The following is a 24998-nucleotide window of genomic DNA, read 5'->3' on the forward strand; positions in this document are numbered from 1 at the left end:
ATTCCTTAGTATAAATCTGATTTCCTGGATAGAAACTTTTTGGAAATCTTCAATCATGAACATAGAATTTCCTTGCTTTATTTCAGGGAGCTGTGTCTGATTCGGGCACATGATATGAAATTAACAAAAGAAGCAGAAAAGGCACACAAGGATTTGGCACAAGCTCTCTTAGATGCTGAAAAGAATGCCAAGTAAGTTACCAAATGTTACCTGTCATGACATACTTAACTTCACACCTTATTTACAGAAGCAAAAATTTATGGAAACTTTTGAAGGCCTTTTATTATAGCAGTGCCTGGAGGAGTTGATATATGTTATAATACACATCTTGTAAATGTCTTCCTGCCCGAGTTTTCTAGGGCATATACCTACAAGTGGAATTACTGGGCCATAGGATATCCATAAGCCTTGTCTTGCTAGATTTTGCCAAACAATGCACGAAGTAGTTGTATGGGTACATCTTCTCATCAGTGTATGACATTTCCCTTGTGCCCATGTCTTTTATCAGTCCAATGGGTATGAAAAGATATCTGGTTTTTGTTGGCAGTTTCCTAATTATTACTGTGAGTCTAGTTCTTGTTTAGATTTTAGTGAATCTACTACAGTGTTAATGTTTTTATTCTGTTTCAAGGGTTAGCAAATTTTTTGGGCAAAGGGCCAGATGTGAGATTATGGTTTCTGATGTAGTTAATCACCTCTGCCTTTGTGACATGTGCTAGTATATACATATATATGCATACATATACTGAATAAATACCTTAGTGTATATTCTTATGGATCTTTTCCTATGTATATGTGCACATATGCATTCTTTTAAAACCAGAATTGATTGTATATAGTGTTATACAGCCTGTTTTTTATAGTCAATAATCTCTATCTAGGTAATTTCAATACTTTAACTTCATATATTACCCAGATCATATTTAAAATTTCCCAACTATCTCCAAAATGTATTTTATATTGGATTGTCCAAACCAATATCTAATCTAAGACCACACAATGTGCTTGTTTTATGTCCCTTTTCATCGAGCATAGTCCTCTGCTTTTATTTTATAACATGTAAGGAGTGACTACTTTTTTAAATGTCAGAAAAAAACATAAATGTATACAAAACCTAAATTCAAAGATATATTGTTACTTTCATTTTATTCTTTCCTAGAATGAGAGGGGCACCTTGACCAATTTTTGCCCACTGAATGTACTACTGTTTCCTATAGCTAATTCACCCTTCTTGTCTCAGTAGACAACTATGCTATACTTTGTCTTCTGTCCTCATACCTCTAATACTCTCTCTCCATCCTCTTTCTGAGCTGATGAGCCTGCTTTCTAAAAAGCAGGAGCAAACAGAAGAGGACTCTAGCTCTCACCCCTGAATCTACCTACTCCCTTGCACCTGTGCTCATATATTCTATCTTCCTTTCTCTTACTATGGATGAGCTGCTCCTTTCTAAGGCCAATCTCTCCATTTGTGCACTATTACCTCTCCTCTGACCTACTTGTGATATTTTCAGCAAATATTCCTTCTTTTTCCTGCATCATTAATTTTTCCCTCTCTACCTCATTAGTACCATCAGTGTACGAATACGCTATGGTTACTCCCCTGTTACAAACAACAAACAAGAGACCCGGGACCACGTATCCCCTACTAGCTTGGCCCTCTTTCTTGGTTTCCCTTATTATAAACTTCTTCAAAAGGCTGTCCTACTGATTCTCTCCGCCTCCTGTCCTCTCATTATCACTTGATCATTCCAGTCAGGCATTCACCACACCTCCCACTCCATCAAAATGGATTTGCCAAGCACCAGTGCCTTCCATGTTGCTAAATCCAAGAGTCAGTTCTCAATTCTCAGTTACCTTGCCTTACCGGCAGCATTTGTCATAACTGATCAGTTGTTCTTACTTGAAACAAGGTCTTTCAGGTGCATTATACTCTCCCAGTGTTCCTTCTGCTCTGCTGTCTGCTCTTTATTACTGATATCCCTTGCAGGTGCCTTCCCATTTCACCAGTTTCTAAAGATTAGAGAGCTCATACCTTGGATTTTTTTCTCTGTCTATACTCACTTCCTAAGCGAATCCCTTCAGTTTCTTGGCTTTAAATCCCATCATCTATGTACTCTGAGCCCACACATTTTTTTAAGGTATCATTGATATACACTCTTATGAAGGTTTCACATAAAAAACAATGTGGTTATTACATTCACCTATATTATCAAGTCCCCCACATACCCCATTGAAATCACTGTCCATCAGTGTAGTAAAATGTCACAAAGTCACTACCTGTCTTCTCTGTGCAACACTGTCTTCCTCGTAACCCCCCCCCACACCATGTGTACCAAACATAATACCCCTCAATCCCCTTCTCTCTCCCCTAACCCACCCTCCCTGACTCCTCCCCTTTAGTAACCACTAGTCCCTTCTTGGAGTCTGTGAGTCCACTGCTGTTTTGTTCCTTTAGTTTTGCTTTGTTGTTATAATCCACAAATGAGGGAAATCATTTGGCACTTGTCTTTCTCTACCTGGCTTATTTCATTGAGCATAATACCTTCTAGCTCCATCCATGTTGTTGCAAATAGTAGGATCTCTTTTCTTATTATGGCTGAATAGTATTCCATTGTGTATATGTACCACATCTTCTTTATCCATTCATCTACTGATGAACACTAGGGTTGCTTCCATATCTTGGCTATTGTAAATAGTACTGTGATCAACATAGGGGTGCATATGTCTTTTTTAATCTGAGAAGTTGTTTTCTTTGGGTAAGTTCCTGAGAGTGGAATTCCCAAGTCAAACGGTAATTCTATTTTTAATTTTTTGAGGAACCTCCATATTGCTTTTCACAGTGGTTGAACTAATTTACATTCCTACCAGCAGTGTAGGAGGGGCTCTCCTTTCTCCGCATCCTCGCCAGCATTTGTTGTTCCTAGTCTTTTGGATGTTGGCCATCCTAACTGGTGTGAGATGATTTCTCATTGTGGCTTTAGTTTGCATTTCCATGATAATTAGTGACATGGAGCATCTTTTCATGTGTGTGTTGGCCATCTGAATTTCATCTTTGGAGAATTGTCTGTTCATATCTACCCATTTTTTAATCGGGTTATTTGCTTTTTGGGTGTTGATGCCTATGAGTTCTTTATATATTTTAGATGTTAACCCCTTGTCAGATATGTCATTGACAAATATATTCTCCCATACTGTAGGATGCCTTTTTGTTCTCCTGATAGTGTCCTTTGCTGTACAGAAGCTTTTTAGCTTGATGTCCCATTTGTTCATTTTTGTCTTTGTTTCCTTTGCCAGAGGAGATGTGTTCAGGAAGAAGTTGTTCATGTTTATATTCAAGAGATTTTTGCCTATGTTGTCTTCTAAGAGATTTATGGTTTCATGACTTACATTCAGGTCTTTGATCCATTTTGAATTTACTTTTATGTATGGAGTTACTCAATAATCCAGTTTCATTCTCTTACATGTAGCTGTCCAGTTTTGCCAACACCAGCTGTTAAAGAGGCTGTCATTTCCCCATTGTATATGCATGGCTCCTTTATTGAATATTAATTGACCATATATGCTTGGGTTTGCATCTGGGCCCTCTATTCTGTTCCATTGATCTATGGGTCTGTTCTTGTGCCAGTACTAAATCGTCTTGATTACTGTGGCTTTGCAGTAGAGCTTGAAGTTGGGGAGAGTAACCTCCCCAGCTTTGTTCTTCCTTCTCAGGATTGCTTTGGCTATTCAGGGTCTTTTGTGATTCCATATGAATTTTAGAACTATTTGTTCTAGTTCATTGAAGAATGCCGTCAGTATTTTGATAGGGATTGTATTGAATCTGTAGACTGCTTTAGGCAGGATGGCCATTTTGACAATATTAATTCTTCCTATCTATAAGCATGGTATGTACTTCCATTTATTGGTGTCTAATTTCTCTCATGAGTGTCTTGTAGTGTTCAGAGTATAGGTCTTTCACTTCCTTCATTAGGTTTATTCCTCGGTATTTTATTCTTTTTGATGCAATTGTAAATGGAATTGTTTTCCTGATTTCTCTTTCTGCTAGTTCATCATTAGTGTATAGGAATGCAACAGATTTCTGTGTATTGAATTTGTATCCTGCAACTTTGCTGAATTCAGTTATTAGTTCTGGTAATTTTGGGGTGGATTCTTAGGGGTTTTTATGTACAATATTATGTCATCTTCAAACAGTGACAGTTTAATATCTTCTTTACCAATCTGGGTACCTTTTGTTTCTTTGTGTTGTCTGATTGCCATGGCTAGAACCTCCAGAACTATGAATAAAAGTGGGGAGAGTGGGTATCCTTGCTTTCAGCTTCTCACTGCCAAGTATGATGTTGGCTATGGGTTTGTCATATATGGCCTTTATTATTTTGAGTTACTTGTCCTCTATATACATTTTGTTGAGAGTTTTTATCATGAAGGGGTGTTGAATTTTGTTCAATGCTTTTTCAGCATCTATGGAGATGATCATGTGGTTTTTGTCCTTTTTGTTGATGTGGTGGATGATGTTGATGGATTTTCGAATGTTGTACCATCCTTGCATCCCTGGGATGAATCCTACTTGATCATGGCATATGAACCTCTTGATGTATTTTTGAATTTGGTTTGCTAATATTTTGTTGAGTATTTTTGCATCTATATTCATCAGGGATATTGGTCTGTAATTTTCTTTTTTTGTGGTGTCTTTGCCTGGTTTTGGTATTAGAGTGATGCTGGCCTCATAGAATGAGTTTGGAAGTATTCCCTCTTCTACTCTTTGGAAAACTTCAAGGAGGATGGGTATTGGGTCTTCACTAAATGTTTGATAAAATTCAGCAGTGAAGCCATCTGGTACAGGGACTTTGTTCTGAGGTAGTTTTTTGATTACCAGTTCAATTTCCTTGCTGGGTAATTGGTCTGTTCAGATTTTCTGTTTCTTCCTGGGTCAGCCTTGGAAGGTTGTATTTTTCTAGAAAGTTGTCCATTTCTTCTAGGTTATCCAGTTTGTTAGTATATAATTTTTCATAGTATTCTCTAACAATTCTTTATGTTTCTGTGTTGTTCATAGTGATTTTTCCTTTCTCATTTCTAGTTGTGTTTATGTGTGTAGACTCTCTTTTTTTCTTGATAAGTCTGGCTAGGGTTTTATTTATTTTGTTTATTTTCTAGAAGAACCAGCTCCTCCTTTCATTGATTCTATTGTTTTATTCTCAATTTTATTTATTTCTGGTCTAATCTTTGAGTCTACACATTTTTATCTACATGATCAACCTTGTAGAATTCCAGTCATATTCAATGCCTTATCATTTCCACTTAGATGCCTCACATTCCCAGACTGAATTCTTGTTTGTTCCACCGAACCCACTCTGCTCACACTCTTTTCTCACTTCAGTTATTGGTAACTCCATCGTCTCAGTTTCTGGAGCCCAAATACTTAAAGTCATCCTTGATCCCTTTCTTTGTCTCACATCTCACATGTCTCCAGCAAATTCTGTCAACTCTCCTTTCACTGCACATGTAGACTCTTCACCACGTTCACTACTGTCACCTTCATTTCCTGCCTGGGGTATTGCAGTACCCTCTGAATAGCTTTTCTGCTTTTGTGTTCACACTGCTATAGTCTGTTTTCTACATAGCAGCTGGCGTGATCTATTAAAACTTGACTGAGATAATGTCATTTCTCTGCTCAAAATTCTACAGTGTCTCCCCATCTTACAGTACAAGGTCATATTTAAAAAAAAAATGGTTTACAAGACTTACCCTACCAGAGTTTCTCTGGCTTCTCCTTTACCCTAAACATGCTTGCCTTTGTGCAGTTCCTTGAACACTCCAGGCAGGCTCCCTTTTCAGGGCCTGGAGTCATCTTCCTCCAGAGCTGTGTAGCTTCCTGCCTCCTCCTTTCAGATCTTTGCTCAAGGTCTTTCCTGATCCTCCTATTTAAAATTGAAACATGTTTTGGACTCTCAATCCCCTTTCCCTGACATTTTTTAATCTATAGAGCTATGACTACTTAATATGTTTCATTTTTTTATGTGTTTATTGTCTCTTCCAAATAAACTTTATAAGGGCAAAGGGTTTTTGCTTTGTTTAGTTTTGAACAGCGCCTGGCATATAGTAGGCAGGTATCTGTTGAATGCATTAAAAAAATAAATAAGAACTCCAACTCCTTTTGTGCAAATGTCTGTTATAGGAACAAAACATATAAAACCAGAGAGAAGGGAAGGGAAAGGGAGAGAGAAGCCTCATTCTCTTTAAAAACTGATGGTCCTGAAGCGGTATGGTTCATTTGTGTGTGTGTGTGTGTGTGTGAGAGAGTGTGTGATTTTGTGTTTGTTAACCAGTGCTTTTTTCCACCAACAACCTGTTCTTATCTTTAAAATTTGGAAAATACAGAAACCCATAAAATAAGGAAATAAGCATCCATAGTTCTTTCTCTTAGAGCTAACAACTATTAATATTTTTCTTTTTTCTTTATTTTTTAAATAAAAATTAGGTCAGACTGAATATATAATTTTGTCATTAGGGTTTTTCTCATTTTATGTTATAAAACAAAAAATTTTTCCCATATATCAAAGTCTTAAGAACGTGATCTTTTACTAGTTGCAGAGTATTTTTATCTAAGAGCTGTATCCGTCATGTGTTTTGGCCAGTCTCTTGTTACTGGACATTAAGGTTGTTTGTGAATTTTGTTCTTTTGCTGTTATAGCAAAGGTCCTTATTCCCTTCTTAAAATTATGGTCTAACTTTCAGAGAGTAAAGTACAGAAATCTTAAGAGGTAGCTTGTTGAATTTTTATATGTGTATTCATTTGTGCGACACCTAGGGTCATTAATTTTTCCTCTGTTTCCTTGAGCAAGTGGAAACCTCCCAATAGGAGGAGGCTTCAGGAACTGATGCTAATAATTCTTACTTTTAGCAAAATTAGAAGAATTCTATGTCACTAGTCTTTAATTCTTACAGCAAAGTTAATATTCCTTAGGAGGAAGTGTTTCAAAAGGTTGGTAAGATGCTGCCAGTCAATTTACAACTCTCGTGATTGTATTTAATCTCAGAACAGCTTTTAAATCTAAGAGAAGCTTCACTACATTAGAAGGAAAAGGTATGTTCTGGTAAACATGAAGAAAAAATAGTTAAGAAAAAGGCATTTAATTATACTTAAGCTTTTGATTATTTCATGGAGTATTTCTTTAAATCTTATACTAATTTTATATAAAATACAGTGGCTCCTAATTATTGGGCTTTTTGCCTTTAATAAAGAGTCCTAATTCTATGAGAAAAACAGCTTAACAGTAAAACTTCTACATTAGTGCTACTTGTATTCTGAATTTTTCATGAGATACAGTGTCATTATACCATTGGAATACCATACTAGTGAATAAATAATATGATTAAAAGTGTTTACAGCAGGGAACTAGATATTGAATTTTTTTACTTTAAGGCTTTTGTAAGATTTATAAATGAAGTGTGAATATTTTTTCTTCTATTTCAGTAAATGTTAGTGTTATTAATATATCCAACAATTATACCATACCTTATAATGAATTTTAAAGGAACAAAGTACCTGTTTTAGAACAAATTTCTGTTCTTAAAAAAGTCTCTAAACATCTGTTCCTTAATTTTTCTTTTAGAATTGTAGAAGAATACCATGACTTATATACATTTCAAAGAGGAAGGATGGAAAATGATATTAAACAGTTAATGGTAGAAAGAGATATCTGGAGCTCAGCTGCATATGAGTTGGCTCTAAAGGTTGGTTCATCTGGAATTATACCTCAGACTTCTTTTTTTGTCTGGATAAAGTTGTGTTTCACTACTTTCCAATAATCTAGACAAAATTTAAAAAGTGAACATATATTTATAATCGATAAATAATGTAGCCATTATGGCCCTCAAGAAGGGAAAGTTGCATCTTTCTTCCTGTTTCTTCCCTGTTGGAGACCTGTCTGCTGCCGAATTAAGGGCTTTTTTTCACCAGAACCTGTGAAGTATGAACAAGAATTCTTTTTCTGTTATTTGTGAACATGTTAAAATTTCAACTTTATGCTAATAACAAACTAGGGAAAGTGAAATATATTTTTTTCACGTAATGTAACCATATTAGCATCACTGGATATCACTGGAAGACACTTTGGTTCTGTTACCTTGGTACTCAAGATAACAGATGAATTGAAGTATGGCAGCTTGTGGATGATGCTTTAGGGAAATAAAGTCCCCAAATATTCTATTTTTCTAAAATATTTGCTGGTTGGTTGCTTAGTCTTACATATGGGACTTATAGTATTAATAGCAACTTATGATCCTTAACAGATTCATATTTTTTTCTCATTTTCCTCTGGAATGGTCAGACCTCTTTTAGGACACAGTGTTCCATCCTGATGCAGGATTATAAAAGGGACATTGACATGTCCAGAGGAAACAATCAAGACAGAAAATATGTAAGAAACAAATCTGGGAGCTTGGCATGTTCAGTAGGAGAAAAAAAAGAAGACAAGTTCCCTTAATCTACGAGTATTTAAACAGTAGAGAACTGACTCTAGTCCTCTACCTGTATTCTTTCCGAGGAGAATATCTTGAATTGATGGGGCTTTCGGTTAGACCAAATGACAGCTAGAATGTCAGCTCCCTGAAGATAACGACTTTGTCTCTTTTGTTCGTGGCTATATGCCCAGTGTCTAGCACAGTTATTCACTAAATGAACGTATCATTGATTCACTATATCAGTGGTTTGCAAAGTACGGTCCAAGGACCCCCTGGGGGTTCATGAGACCCTTTCATGAGGTCAAAACTAGTTTCATCACATACTAAGATGTTACTTGCCTTCTTCATTCTCATTCTCACATGAGCATACAGCAGATTTTTCCTGAAGCTACATGATATAGGATATTGCAACAGATTGAACACAGAAGCAAAAATGAAAATCCTGCTCTATTCTATTAAGGTAGACATTAAAGAGATTTATGAAAATGTAAAAAAACATGGTGTTCTTTTCTCTAGTGTTTTTTGCTTTGGAAAATATAGTCTGTTTTTTTCATTAAAAAAACTATGTTAACATATAATGGGTTTATTAATGTTATGTTTAAATGAATTAACAAATACATGTTTTAAATAATTTCAGTTTTAATTTTCAGTACAGTAAATATCAATGGATATAATGCATATAAACAAAAACTCTTTGGAGACCTCAGTGATTTTTTAAGAGTGTGAAGAGTTTTGAGATCAGATTGTTTGGGAACATCTGCTATATACTGTACATCAGTTTAATTCCAGTCCAGTAGTTTTAGAAATTGTGAATTTGTGATTCAAATTAGTTTATAATTTAAACAAGAGATTGTGATTGAGTTAATGATTCAATGAAAAATTGATGTGTGAAGTTGGTTTGGGCTTAAAAACTAACACTGGTTTGTTAATGTTTTAGGTTCCTAATTTTAGTACTTTCTTTAAAGGTAATTGAAAGAAATAGAATCATATTAGCTAAAAGACTTTACCTCAGTGAGAAAGGCTGGAATAAATATGCTAAGCATTTCATCATACTGCTGTCAGCCAAGGTAAAGCTCAGTTCTCTTAAGCTATGGGAAAGGGACTCCAATTGTGGAGGGTTGAGACTATGAGAAGCCTTGGCTAAATTTTTAGGTTAAATTGAAATATAGTTTTATATTTGTGCTTTTTTGTGGGCTAAATGAAAAATCTAAGGGAAAGTAAATAAAGGCTCTTCTTTATATTTGTCTTCTACCCTAATTAAAGCAACTTAAGTTAATAACTCTACAAATGTTTATTTTATAGAGTTATTCTATTTATTACTGCTTAAATTAAAAAAATGTAAGTAACTGTGTTCATTGAGCTAGTCACATTATCAATGCATTTCTATTCAATTTTATGGGAAAATTCAGTAAGCACACTAGGTTGAGAAGGAGGAAAGTATTATTTAGTTTATTTCTTGAGTCATACTATTTGCACTAGTAATTTTATTTAATTTTCATAACAATCCTGTGAGATATATATATATCAGGGCCTTTATTTTATGGATAAGAAAAATAATCTCAAATGGATTAAATCATATCCCCCAAGGTTACACAGCCAGTAAATGGCTAGGATTCACATTTGGTTCTGTTTGGCTTTGGAATTCCTGTTCTTTCTAATGTACTACACTGCCTCCCATCAAAGTTCTGTGGGAAAATTGGGCTCATGCTACAGAGGAAAAAATCTTGTCCCTTATATTTTATGTACCACAGAAAATCTATCAAGGGGATTGTGTAGTACTGTTGCTGATGATAGTTTGAAAGAGGAGTATCTTTTCAATTGTTTGATATATTTTCTAAGGTTTTTCTTAGTATTACAATATTAATTATAGCCTGGTGTATGCTAGCAAGCAGTTGCTCTGTAAATAAATGAATATGTGGTTTAATTCCATGCATTTTGTCTAGGACACAGCAGACCTTGCACAGCTGCAAAAGTTGACCCAGAAATGGAGAACCTTAATGAATACATTTAAACAGGAAGTGGAACAAAGTGAAGAATCAACAAGGGAGAAACTGCAAATTGTTAAGGATGGCCTTATCAAATGGCAGCAGTTCTTCAGAAATAATAAGTGTGTCTCCAAGAATCTTACTTTTCTGATTATACTATGTCATGTCTGATAACTCAGTCCAATTCTTCTTCTTCTTCTTCTCTGTTTTTCCCTATTTCTCTTTTACCTTGTAATTACTCAAGAGTGATTTCTGGTGAGGTAAGCAGCACCCTTTACAAGGCACAATCCTGCTAGGCGCTTGGATGGTCTTAGATTTTTCTAATACTGATCATCTGTCTAGTCCATCCTGATCCTTCTACCCAGCTGCTGCTGCCTCCATTTAAGTCTCTTTTCTTTCCTTTCTTTTTAAAATCAATTTATGTCATTACTATGGGCAACCTTGAATATCTAGATCCATCTGCAAATTCTGTAGTGTAGTGCATGTTCAGAGAAGTGAAATCACTGGGTGGCAGTCAAAAGGAGATTGATTTTGACTGGAAATTACACTTTGTAACAACTGGACAAATCTGACAGGAAAAGGTTGCCTGTAAAGTAGGTAAGTGGGGGGCTGGATGACTAAAACACAACCAGGGTTAGTGGGAATCTATCCTTTGAAAGCAGGCTGGACTCAATGATTTCTAAGGCTTTTTTAAACTTTCAGATCCTTTGTCTATTGAGGAAACCCATTTAGGCACACTTCCATTTCCAATTGAAAACAGGGGCTTCAGTTTTTCACATCCTCTAAGAGGTTTCCCAGTTAGTACGTCTGGAAGTTGTGGAAGCTGAAGCTGATACATATGGAAGCTGCAGCTGCTGTCTGCGCCCCTTCCCACTGTTCGTTCACTCTCAGCTGGGAGGGGAACCCAGGGGACAGTGGTCCTCTTGTCCCTCTCCCTTCAGGAACTTCTTTCTCCAGAGCTTTCTCCTTGTGACGCCTCAGGGATATTAAAGGAAACTCTTGCTGACTGAAAGTTTTCTGACCTAAATGTTGAGTCTTAATTGTTCATTAGACTTTTTTCTATTTATATATTGTTTTGGCAGCTCTCTTCAATAGGAATTACTCTTAGGAAGATCATTTTGTATGCTGAAGACCCAGAGACCACCCTTTTAATACTATCATGGCCTCTGAGCCTGTAACTTGGTTACTCAGGTCTGACTAGAGCCTGAACTTATATTTACATTCCATTTAAAGTTGAATGCCTATGAGGAGAAAGGCTGAACCCGGAAGGCATGCCTGAAGATCAGTAGGGAGAAACATAATTAATGTTAATTTTTTATTTTCTTTGTTTATGCCTTGTTCTGAGCCCCTGCTCATGCTTTTTTCCTTCCTTCAGTGAAAAGGACATTTTATCCTCTAATAAAGGAAATAGCCTCGAATCAGTTCTTCTAGACTTAAAGCAGTGGCAAAAGGTAAGACTTTCTAATAAACAGCTTGGTAATTAAATGCTGTTTGTACACTTGCCTCTCCTCATCCTTTAAAAATGCCATACTAAGTTTTGTGAAACACAAGTAAAACAGCAAGACTACAGAGGCTTTAAACAATATGCTTACCTATTCTGTTTTCAGTTCTGTTTTAGATTTTTGGGTCAAATCAAATTAGCCTGACAGAAAAAAATTGGGAAAAGCACTTGGGTAGCAGTGAGGGTAGTTCTGATTCTCTCATCTGATGTCAGACATGAGTAACATCTGTGCCTCTTCTGTACCTGCTTTGTGTCTAAAGGACAAATTGGACTTTTAAAATTAATAACATCTTATAGTAAAATATACATAATATAAAATTTACCTTTTGAGTCATTTATAAGTGTATACAGTTCAGAGGCATTAAGTACATTACATTGCTGTGCAACCGCCATCACCATCCAGGTCCAGAGCCTTTTCATCTTTCCTGAACTGAAGCTCTGTGTGCACTAAACAGTAGCCCCGTATCCCTCCTCCCCCAGCCCCTGGAAGCCGCCATTCTATTTCTATCTCTATGGTTTCGACTGCTCTAGGCACCTCCCATAAATGGAATGATAAAATGTTTGTCCCTGTATGACTAATGTGTTCCCGTCAGCACAGTGTCCTTAAGACTCATGCAGATTGTAGCATTTTGTCAGAATTTCCTACCTTTTAAATGCTGAAAAATATTCCATTGTATGTATATGCCATACTTTGTTTATTAATAACATCTTTTGAAAGGGTTTGAGCTTTGAGAATAGGCTTCATTAATCAAATTGCTATCATGTTATATAGTAGTCTGACAAAGGAAAATATGTAAGGCAATGAAATACTTCCAAAGTGAATTTTAAACTTAGGACCCGATGAAATCGTCTCTGGATCCCAGGAAGCTGTTTACGTTTTTTTGAAATGACTTGAATGGAATATTCTTGGAATTGAAGAAGTTTGTTGTCCTATGTATATTATCTCCAGTTTAGTGACTTTTTTTTACTGTTTATCTGGTAATTTTTACATTGCATAGATAAAATTGAAAAAAATAACTGATGCTTCTTTATTTAGTAGGAATAATAATAACCTCATTCATTAAGCCCTTTCCAGTCTGAAAGTGTTTCCCACATGTTATCTTACTCTTCTTGGCAGCCACATGATGCAGGTTCATATCCCCATCTCACAGATGTGGAAATTGAAGCTTAGACATGTTAAGTAACTTGTCTAAGTTTTCTATAAATGGTAAGTGGCTGAGTCAGAATGTGACTTGAGGTCTAACGCCAAAACACTTACCTTTAATTGTTTTGCTATATTGCTTCCCTGTCCTGATTATCTATTGAAGTATGGATGACTTTCCATTATCTGAGTTACAAATAATGGCAAAACATATATAAATTGCACTTTCTTTTTTCCACAATTATTTATTGATATGTCATGTTCAAGACTTGGACTTGAGGTTACACAGACAAATAAAACATGAATAAAACTCAACCTGTACATTCAGGATACTTCTCCAGTCTAGTGAGATTCATGTAAACAGATCTAGCTTTACAAAAGCATATAGAAATTAAACATGCTCAGCTCTCTTGGACTTAATTGCTTGCCACTAATTTTTTACCCAATAAGATTTAGTATAATTATTTTCATATTGCCAAACTATCATAATTAATTTAAATTCACCTCAATTTAAAAAATACAATGTATATCACATACCATTTTGAGAAGAAATGGTGTTAGCAAATAATGATAGGGTATGCAACTTCAAAGTAATTGGGAGCCACTGGAAAATAAGGATCTGGGTAGGTTTTGATGAATCATTAGTCAATAATGTGCTAATTTCCTCACCTCCTCTCACTCTCTAGCTGCTGAAGGACGATAAAGAGAAGTTTACTGGGGATCATCTAGCGTCCAAATATAATTCTCTCAAGATTATTAAACATTTACAGGAAAGTTGGATAGATATTGGGCTTGGGATATTCAATTGCCATAAAAGTATCAAGGGGGAGATTCCACCAGAGCAGCAGCACATGGAGGAAACTGTGGAAAGCATAGGAAGACTCTACAAAGAATTTGAAATAAGAATAAATGGGGATAATGGTAAGAAACAAACCACAATGATTAGATTGCTTGACATTATAAAGAATTTCAACAGTATTATTTTCAACATAATTAATATTTAAAATAAAAATATATGCATATAGTTTTAAAAATCAAGCAAAATAAAGCATTGAGCATTGCTTTATTAAGATATAATTTACATCCAAGACAATTTACCTTTTAAAGTATACAATTCACTGATTTTTTTAGTATATTCACAGACATGTATAGCCATCATCACAATTTTAGAATATTTTTTATCAAAATATTTTTTTAGCTGTCACTTTTGTATCCCCCTATCCCTCCCCAGTCTTAAGTCTACTTTTTATGGCTATAGATTTCGCTCTTCTGGACTTTCATACAATGGAATCTCATAGTATGCAATATTTTGTGACTGACTTCCACTTAGCATAATGTTTAAAAGGTTCATCTATGTTTTAGCATGTATCAAGTTCTTCATTCATTTTTACAGCTGATAATTTTCCATTATATGTGTATATCACATTTTGTTTATTGATGGACATTTGGGTTGTTTCCACTTTTTGGCTGTTATGAATAATGCTGCCACAAACATTTGTCTCCATGTTCCTGTGCAGCCCCCTGTCTACATTTCTCTTAGGCATATACCTAGGAGGAGAATTGCTGGTCATGTGGTAATTCTACATTTAATTTTTTGAGGACTATCACACTGTTTTTAAAAAAATTTCATATACCTATGAGCAGTGTATGAGGGTTCCAATTTCTCCACATTCTTGTTACCTGACTTTCTGCCATGCTAGTGGGTGTGAAATAGTATCTTATTGTGGTTTTGACTTATTTGTGTTTTCCTAATAAGAATGTGGAACATCTTTTTAAGGTCTCACTAGCCATTTGTATTTCTTCTTTGGAGAAAAGTCTATTCAGACCCATTGTCTATGTTTTAATTGGGTTATTTGTTTTTCTACTAATGAGTTGTAAGAGTTCTTTAAATGTTCTGGATACAAGTCCCATTTCATATATATATGAATTATAGATATTTTCTCTGATTCTGTGATTTGCCTTTTCATATTCCTGGTGGTGTCCTTTGAAGTACAGAAGTTCTTAATTTTGTTGAAGACCAATTTATGTATTTTAAAAAAATTTTATTTGTTTGTGCTTTTGGTGTCATGTCTATAAATCCTTTGCCAAATTCAAAACTGTGAAGTTTTTACCCTTACGAATTCCTCTAAGAGTATTATACTTTTTGCTCTTATAGTGTTTGAGCTGTTTTGAGTTAATTTTTGCATATGTGGGGAGGTAGAGGTATAACTTATTTTTTTTACCTGTGGATATCCAGTTATCCCAGCACCATTTGTTAAAAAGACTGTCTTTTCCACATTTAATGGTCTTGGCACCCTTGTCATAAGTCAGTTTGACCGTAGGTGTATGGGTGTATATCTGGACTTCCAGTTCTATTCCATGCATCTCTATGTCTGTCCATGTGCCAATATCACACTGCTTGATTTATGTTGCTTTGTAGTAAATTTCAAAATCTAGAAGTGTTAAGTCCTCCTGCTTTATTCTTTTTCATGATTGTTTTGGCTGTTCTGTATCACTTGCAATTCCACATGAATTTTAGAAACAGCTTATTACTTTCTAGAAGGAAACAAGCTTGGATTCTGATGGGGATTGTGTTGCATCTCTGAATCTGTTTGGGAGAGGCTTGGCATCTTAACAATGTCTAATCTTCCAATCCATAAACCTGGGATTTTTTCCAATTAGTGGATCTTCTTTAGTTTCTTTCAGTGTTTTGTAATGTTCTGAGAATAAGTTTTGCACTTCCTTTGTTAAATGTTTTCCTGTGTATTTTATTCTTTTTGATGCTATTTTTTCACTTTCGTTTTTGGATTGTTCATTGCTTGTGCATAGAAATAGAATTAATTTTTTATTTTGATCTTGTATCCTGCCACTTGCTGATCTCATTTTTAGTTAGAATAGTTTTTTTAGTAGATTCCTTAGGATCTTCCATTTGCAAGGTCATATCATCTGTGAAAAGATAGTTTTTTTGTTCCTTTCCATTCTGTATTCCTTTTCTGTATTTTTCTGGCATACTTTTCTTGGCTCACACTTCTAGTACAATGTTGAAAAGAAGTGATGAGAACAGACATCCTTGTCTTTGTTTTTGATCTTAAGGGGAAAGCATCCAGTCTTTCACCACTGAATCTGATACTAGCTGTAGTAATTCATAGATGCCTTTTATGAGTATCTTAGTCTGTTCGAGCTGCTACAACAAACTGACATAGACTAGTGGCTCATAAACAACAGAATTTTGTTTCTCACAGTTTTAGAGGCTGGGAAGTCCAAAATCAGGGCAATAGTAGATTTATCCCTGTGGTGAGAGCCCACTTCCTCTTTCATAGATGGCGGTCTTCTTGTTGTGTCCTCTCATGGCATGAAAGGGTGAGGGAGCTCTCTGGGTCTCTTTTATAAGGGCACCAGTTCCATTCATGAGAACTCTATCTACCCTTATGACTTAATCACCTCCCAAGGGGCCCATCCCCACATGCCATCACATTGGGAATTTCAACATCTGACCCTTTGGTGACACAAACATTCAATATCTATAGCAACCAGGTTTAGGAAGTTCTCTTTTATTCCTTTTGTTCCACCTGACTTTATTGAAATATAGTATATATAGCATTGTATAAGTTTAAGGTGTACAATGTGAGTGATGATTTGATAAATGTATATACTGTGAAATGATTACCACAATAACTTTGTTTTCTTCATTTTATTTTTTTCTATACCACAATAAGTTTGGTTAACACATCCATCACTTTATATGATTACCGTTTGTGTGTGTGTGTGTGTGTGTGTGTAGTGAGAACTTTTATTTTCTTAGCAAGTTTCAAGTGTACAATACAGTTGTTAATTACAGCAAAGGAAACCATCAACAAAATGAAAAGGCAAACTACTGAGTGGGAGAATGTATTTGCAAAGCATATATCTGATAAGAGGTTAAATCCAACATATATGAAGAACTCATATAATTCAAAGGCCAAAAAAATACAATCTGATTAAAAACTGGGCAGAGGACCTGAATAGATATTTTTCCAAAGAAGACATACAGCTGTACAACAGGTACATGTAAAGGTGCACAACATCACTAATCATCAGAGAAATACAAATCAAAACTGCAATGAGCTATCTCCTGTTAGAATAGCTTTTTAATTTGATGAAGTTCTGCTGTTTATTTTTGCTTTTATTGCCTTGATTTGGTGTCAAATCCAAAAAGAACATTGCTAACTCCAATGTCAAGGTATTTACCATTTATGTTTTCTTCTAGTACTTTCATGGTTTCAGGTCTTATGTTAAAGTCTTTAAGCCATTTGAGTTGATTTTTGTGTTTGGTGTAAGATAGCAGCCCAGTTTCATTCTTTTGCATACGGCTCTCCAGTTTTCCCGGAACCATTTATTGAAGAGTCTGTCCTTTTTCATTCTATATGCTTGCCTTCTTTGTCCTAAATTAATTGACCTTACATGTGTCAGTTTATTTCTAGGCCATCTATTCTGTTGCATTGATTTATGTGCCTGTTTTTATGCCAATACCATACTATTTTTATTACTGTATCTTTGTAATATAGTTTGAAATCAAGAGCATGATGAGCATGATGCCTCCGACTTCTTTTTTCTCAGAACTGCTTTGGCTATTTGGGATCTATTGTGGTTCTATATATATTTTAGAACTTTTGTTCTATTTCTGTGAAAAATGTCATAGGAATTTTGATAGGGATTGAATCTGTAGATTGCTTGGGACATTTTAGCAATATTAATTCTTCCAATTCCTCAGCACAGAATTATTTCCATTTATTTGTGTCTTCTTCAACTTCTTTTATCAACATCTTAGAGTACTGCAGTATACAGATCGTTCACCTCCTTAGTTAAATTTATTCTTATGTCTTATATTCTTTTTGATACAATTGCAAATGGGTTTTCTTAATTTCCCCTTCTAATAGTTTTTTATTAGTGCATAAAAACACAACAGATTTCTGTATATTGGTTTTGTGTCCTGCAACTTTAATGAATTGGTTTATAAGTTCCTACAGTTTTTTGGTGGAATCTTTCGAGTTTTCTATGTATAATATCATGTCATCTGCAGAAAGTGAGTTTTACTCCTTCTTTTCAATTTGGATGCCTTTTATTTCTTTTTCTTGCCTAATGGCTCTAGCCATGACTTCCAATATTATGTTGAATAAAAGTAATGAGAGTGGCAATCTTTGTCTTGTTTCTGATCTTAGAAGAGGAAGAGCTTCCAGCTTTTCGCTGTTGAGTATGATGTTAGCTGTGGGCTTGTCATATATGGCCTTTGTTATGTGGAGGTATGTTCCTTCTATATACTTTGTTGAATGTATAATCCAATGACATTCATTCATTCATATAAAATCAGATGTGTTTAAAACAGCAGTAAACTCATGGACACTGAGAAGTAACTACTGGTTACCAAGGGAGAGGGGTTGGGATGGGTGCAGGGGATAGCAAGGGGATAAAGGGGCACAATAATTCACAATCACAGTATAAGTTGATCACAGGGAATGTTGAACCACTGTGATGTACATTTGAAACCAACATAAGATTGTATATTAACAACTCTTTAATAAAAAACATCAGATGTGTTTATGTATAGAAAACTAAATAAAATTATGAATTAGCTGCAATGAAGGATTGTCTTTAGCTATAAAACAACAGAATGGGGCCCAATGGACAGTTAAAAGAAAATATATGTAATTTGAGGATGACTTGGATGGGTTGATTTTCAGAGGCATGGTTACTCTTGAGAAGCTGTCCTTGATTAATTGGAAAGGATTTTGAACCCATTTTATGATAACTTGTTCATGGCTTGAGTCTATGGTCAAAGAATAACCAGTCTCTCCCTTTCGTGAATTTGGAGAAAAGGATCTTTTTCTCCTTACATTATTACCTTCCTACATTTGCATTTGTTTATCTCACATATTTTCTTTCTCCCTGAGGCACTCTGTTTAGCATTTCCTATAGTTTGGGTCTGCTGATGATTTCTCTTGCTTTTATTTTCCTTTTTTTGTTTAAATGATATATTATCTGTGTTGTAGAGAATTCTAACTTGACAGCAATTTTCTTCTAGTACTTTGTACGTTCTAATTTGTTCTTAAACATTTACTGAATTTTTCATTTCAGACCTAGAATTTATTAACTTTTAGAGTTTCTAGTTCTCTGCTGCAATTCTCCACCTTGTCATCTGATAACTTAAAATTTTTAAACACAGTTAATTTTAAAGTTCATGTCTGATAATTGGATAATATCTTTTTTCTGTAAGGCCTTTTTAAAAAATGTATTTTGTCTTGGTTTTGAGTTAGTCCTCATTGTTTCCGACTGATATTTTGATTGATATTGGATATTGATGTGTGAGAAATTCACCCATCTGTAATTTGAGACTCTGGATAGTACTCTATTTCACAAGAGTGGTTTTACTTTTTCTTCTGGCAGGTCTTTTAAGGCAGGGGCAGATCATGTTAATATAAATAGGGACTGAGCTGAAATAACATATGGCTTCAAGCTTTGTGAGGGCTGATCTATTTCTGCTCTACCCTTATTCTAAGATGTAGCCCTTCAGGGGCTCAGGGGTCATAAGTGAAAGGTTGGTGCATTTACCAGGGCCTCTACTCCTTATCAGATTTTGAACTTTAATTTTATCCCTCCAGTAGGGTGATCAAATATCCCTTTTTGCGATGAGAGATACTGAAATCCATCCTCCCAAACCCATGAGAGACATTAAAAATTCATCGAAGCATTTTTACTCACTGTGTCCTGAATCTTTCCCAGTAAAGTGTTCCAGGCAACCCTGATCTATTGACTGGTACTGTTGTTCAATGTAATACTACAGTAGATGGGAATACACAGTCTTGATTATCTATAGCAGCAGTAATATAGTTACATACAAAATGGCAGTACTTAACTGTGAGAATATAGTAGGCAGAGAAAAAATGAGGTGATAAATGGTTTAAAATAAAGGCGGATGTCAAAATGGTGAATGATAGTGAAATTAACAGATCATTTTTTACTGATCAAACTTTAACAGATCAAACTTTACTGATGAGGCAATGAAAATATTTTCATCAAGGAGAAGAAGTTTGCTTTTTAATTATATCTCTTTATCTCTCTCAGGCACAGTTTCATTTCTTTTGTGAATGAGAAAAGACACAAGTATAGACAGGGTATTTTGCCATAATCTCACAGTGAATCAGTCAAATGTTGGGATCCAGACTCAATCCTTGTTCAGACTAACACTATATACTTCAGGAAAACCTGAATAATGACTCACGACTTACATCTGTTCTCATTTCTGTTATTAACTGTCCTGTAATCATGAAGAAGCTGTTTATAGTCATTGCCTTCTTAATAGCATGACTCAGTAAATTAATGCCTTTTGTAGAAAACTATAGTTTACAGTTTCTGGGTTTAACGCATTTGGTTCTCAGCTAAGAAGACAAGAAACAGAATATATACTGTCATCAAAGCAACAGTCCATAAATAACAAAAGCACCAATTACACAGTGTTTATTCACTAAACATTTATTTAGGAAGTACTCTTTGCAACATGCTTTACCAGGCAAGCTGTAGGGTAAATAAAAAGATGAAAAAAGATATGCTCCTGCCCATTTGTCCTTTATAACTTATTGTTGAAATAATAGACTTACAAGTACTTCTAAAAGTTAATGCTTTCTTTTCTCACTTTTCTAGGTATCCCTAAAGTTCTTGCAGGTTTGATTAGTTCTCTTGACTTCTGTTCTTTCAAGTTGGAAAGCTTCCTGGCGTTTCCTGAAATGATTCTTGAAGAATGGTCAGAACTTAGTGAAAAATTTAATGAAATGAAATCTCAGTTGGATGCACTGTTAAACATTACTGGCCCTGTTGCGCAGGACATGGACATGGATTCTGGCTCGTAAGTTTCTGTGACTCTCTGTTGGGCAGAGGAAGTGAATCCCCACTTGTCAGCTGCATTTTCCCAGTACCAAGCCTCAGCAAAAGGTGGATTAGGTCCGATAAGAAACCTTGACATGTGTTCCTCGGGGAAGAAAGCCGCCTGGCAGGGAGCCGGAGGGTGAGGGAGCCCTGCTTTCCTGCGGCCCCAGTCTGGGGTGGAGCTTCTGCCTCACTGAGCTGACGGGGAAAAGAGGGAGTTAGCCTTGTTTCAAATGCCATAGACTTCCTCCTTTCTTACTGAATCATCATAGATTGTCTTGAATAGACGTTCTTCCACTTACTGTTTGTCCTTAGGATGATTTTCAGAGGCTTTAGATTTTTTTTTTTTAATAATTTTCACCAGTTTCACTGGGGAGTGGGTCAGCTTCACCCCTCCTGCTGCCATTTTGGAAGCTGGTCTCGAGAGAATTTTAAAACTCATTCTTGCTTTGTGGTCTCCCTGGTCTAGAGGTGAATGTAAAGGGTGTGAGTGTGGGTTGTGACAATAGAGAGCTACCACTGAAGGTAACATCTACATTGTGCCAGTTGCTACCCACCTGCGGTTAGGAAGGCTGTGTCAGCGAGTAAGCCATTATACCAGGTTAGTCAGGGCTTTGATCCACTTTCTCTGAGTTCTCATTGTTAACACCTAACTTTACTCGGCCCAGCCAAATACAACCCCTTCATGTGCTGATTGCAACTTTCATACTGTACGTAACTTATCTTTATTTCACTTGATTTTTCCCTCAGGGTACTCCAAGCACATATATTTAACATGATTCAACAGTGGCTTTTGAAGATAGGCAATGAGATTAACAATGGTAACACTGAACTTCAGCATCAAGTATGTACTGTTGTGGTTTTGTGAGGTTATATTTTGCCTTGGCTGGAAATTTTCTTCAAGGAAAAACCAAGTCATGGCTATCCAATTGAAGCAGAAGGTTGGGGGGGTGCAAAACGGGAACTTATATAATTACTCAAAAAATTTGCAACGGAGTTTTTTTCTTTTGAAGTGAACAGTTCATTGGTACTATGGATTTTTAAATGCAGTATGTTGCCTCTGAAATGAAGTTTCAGATATGACCAAGTTTTTTAATTCTAGTTATTATCTTTATTCTTTATTCAGTAAACTAGCTTTTTTTCCCTTAATGGCATTAATCTGGGATTGTGACCATTTTAAGGATTTATGTTGATGCCCCTGATTGGCTGATAGGATGGCAGAAACATGTGACTAGGCATACAGATAAGACATCACAATGCTTTTGGGCTATAAAACAGCATTCTGTTTGGTCTTTAGAACAAAATTTTCTACAATTCTGAAAAACTGAATGTGTGGACATCTTTTTTTTAAATTTTATTTTGGTATCATTAATCTACAATTACATGAAGGATATTATGTTTACTAGGCTCCCCCTTCACCAAGTCCCCCCCACATCCCCATTCACAGTCACTGTCCATCAACATAGTAAGATGCTGCAAAATCACTCCTTGTCTTCTCTGTGTTGCACAGCCCTCCCCGTGCGCCCCCACACTATACATGCTAATTGTAATGCCCCCTTTCTTTTTTTCCTGCCCTTATCCCTCCCTTCCCACCCGTCCTCCCCAGTCCCTTTCCCCTTGGTAACTATTAGTCCATTCTTGAGTTCTGTGATTCTGCTGCTGTTTTGTTCCTTCAGTTTTCTTTTGTTCTTATACTCCACATATGAGTGAAATCATTTGGTACTTGTCTTTCTCCGCCTGGCTTATTTCACTGAGCATAATACCCTCTAGCTCCATCCATGTTGTTGCGAATAGTAGGATTTGTTTTTTTCTTATGGCTGAGTAATATTCCATTGTGTATATGTACCACATATTCTTTATCCATTCATCTACTGATGGACATTTAGGTTGCTTCCATATCTTGGCTATTGTAAATAGTGCAGCAATAAACATAGGGGTGGATCTGTCTTTTTCAAACTGGAGTGCTGCATTCTTGGGGTAAATTCCTAGGAGTGGAATTCCTGGGTCAAATGGTATTTCTATTTTGAGCATTTTGAGGAACCTCCATACTGCTTTCCACAATGGTTGAACTAATTTACATTCCCACCAGCAGTGTAGGAGGGTTCCCCTTTCTCCACAACCTCACCAACATTTGTTGTTGTTTGTCTTTTGGATGGCAGCTATCCTTACTGGTGTGAGGTGATACCTCATTGTGGTTTTAATTTGCATTTCTCTGATGACAAGCGATGTGGAGCATCTTTTAATGTGTCTGTTGGCCATCTGAATTTCTTCTTTAGGGAACTATCTATTCAGCTCCTCTGCCCATCTTTTAATTGGATTATTTCCTTTTTGTTTGTTGAGGTGTGTGAGCTCTTTATATATTTTGGATGTCAACCCTTTATCGGATCTGTCATTTACGAATATATTCTCCCATACTGTAGGATACCTTTTTGTTCTATTGATGGTGTCCCTTGCTGTACAGAAGCTTTTCAGCTTGATATAGTCCCATTTGTTCATTTTTGCATTTGTTTCCCTTGCCCGGGAAGATATGTTCAAGAAGAGGTCACTCATGTTTATGTCTAAGAGAGTTTTGCCTATGTTTTTTTCTAAGAGTTTTATGGTTTCATGGCTTACATTCAAGTCTTTGATCCATTTTGAATTTACTTTTGTGTATGGGGTAAGACAGTGATCCAGTTTCATTCTCTTACATGTAGCTGTCCAGTTTTGCCAGCACCATCTGTTGAAGAGACTGTCATTTCCCCATTGTATGTCCATGGCCCCTTTATCGAATATTAGTTGACCATATATGTTTGGGTTAATGTTTGGAGTCTGTATTCTGCTCCATTGGTCTGTGGCTCTGTTCGTGTGCCAGTACCAAATTGTCTTGATTACTGTGGCTTTGTAGTAGAGCTTGAAGTTGGGGAGTGAGATCCCCCCCACTTTATTCTTCCTTCTCAGGATTGCTTTAGCTATTCAGGGTCTTTGGTGTTTCCATATGAATTTTTGAACGATTTGTTCCAGTTTATTGAAGAAAGCTGTTGGTAATTTGATAGGGATTGCATCGAATCTGTATATTGCTTTGGGCAGGATGGCCATTTTGACGATATTAATTCTTCCTAGCCATGAGCATGGGATGAGTTTCCATTTGTTAGTGACCTCTTTAATTTCTCTTAAGAGTGTCTTATAGTTTTCAGGGTATAGGTCTTTCACTTCCTGGGTTAGGTTTATTCCTAGGTATTTTATTCTTTTTGATGCTATTGTGAATGGAATTGTCTTCCTGATTTCTCTTTCTATTGGTTCATTGTATAGGGAAGCCACAGATTTCTGTGTGTTAATTTTGTATCCTGAAACTTTGCTATATTCTGATATCAGTTCTAGTAGTTTTGGAGTGGAGTCTTTAGGGTTTTTTATGTACAATATCATGTCATCAGCATATAGTGACAGTATAACTTCTTTACCAATCTGTATTCCTTGTATTTTGATGTTTTGTCTAATTTTGATGAACCTCCATACTGCTTTCCACAATGGTTGAACTAATTTACACTCCCACCAGCAGTGTAGGAGGGTTCCCCTTTCTCCACAACCTTGCCAACATTTGTTGTTGTTTGTCTTTTGGATGGCAGCCATCCTTACTGGTGTGAGGTGATATCTCATTATAGTTTTAATTTGCATTTCTCTGATAATTAATGAAGTGGAGCATCTTTTCATGTGTCTGTTGGCCATCTGAATTTCTTTTTTGGAGAACTGTCTGTTCAGTTCCTCTGCCCATTTTTTTAATTGGATTATTTGATTTTTGTTTGTTGAGGCATGGAAGCTCTTTATATACTTTGGACATCAAGCCTTTCTCGGATCTGTCATTTAGAAATATATTCTCCAATACTGTAGGGTTCCTTTTTGTTCTATTGATGGTGTCTTTTGCTGTACAGAAGCTTTTCAGCTTAATATAGTCCCACTTGTTCATTTTTGCTGTTGTTTTCCTTGCCCAGGGAGATATGTTCAAGAAGAGGTCACTCATGTTTATGTCTAAGAGGTTTTTGCCTATGTTTTTTTCCATGAG

At 35.9% G+C, this 24998-nt stretch overlaps 1 protein-coding gene across 1 annotated transcript in view; it reads left to right on the forward strand.

The window, feature by feature from the left end:
* The window catches only part of AXDND1 (axonemal dynein light chain domain containing 1), a 112201-nt gene that overhangs the window by 37706 nt on the left and 49497 nt on the right, over nucleotides 1-24998 (forward strand). The window contains exons 11-18 of the mRNA XM_073216825.1: nucleotides 87-191; nucleotides 7611-7731; nucleotides 9426-9527; nucleotides 10404-10567; nucleotides 11821-11896; nucleotides 13774-14008; nucleotides 20741-20942; nucleotides 21713-21806. Coding sequence (XP_073072926.1) covers nucleotides 87-191; nucleotides 7611-7731; nucleotides 9426-9527; nucleotides 10404-10567; nucleotides 11821-11896; nucleotides 13774-14008; nucleotides 20741-20942; nucleotides 21713-21806 — 1099 coding nt within the window. The remainder of the gene's footprint in view (nucleotides 1-86; nucleotides 192-7610; nucleotides 7732-9425; nucleotides 9528-10403; nucleotides 10568-11820; nucleotides 11897-13773; nucleotides 14009-20740; nucleotides 20943-21712; nucleotides 21807-24998) is intronic.

The sequence above is a fragment of the Manis javanica genome, chromosome 11 (genome assembly GCF_040802235.1).
Source record: "Manis javanica isolate MJ-LG chromosome 11, MJ_LKY, whole genome shotgun sequence".
NCBI lineage: Eukaryota > Metazoa > Chordata > Mammalia > Pholidota > Manidae > Manis > Manis javanica.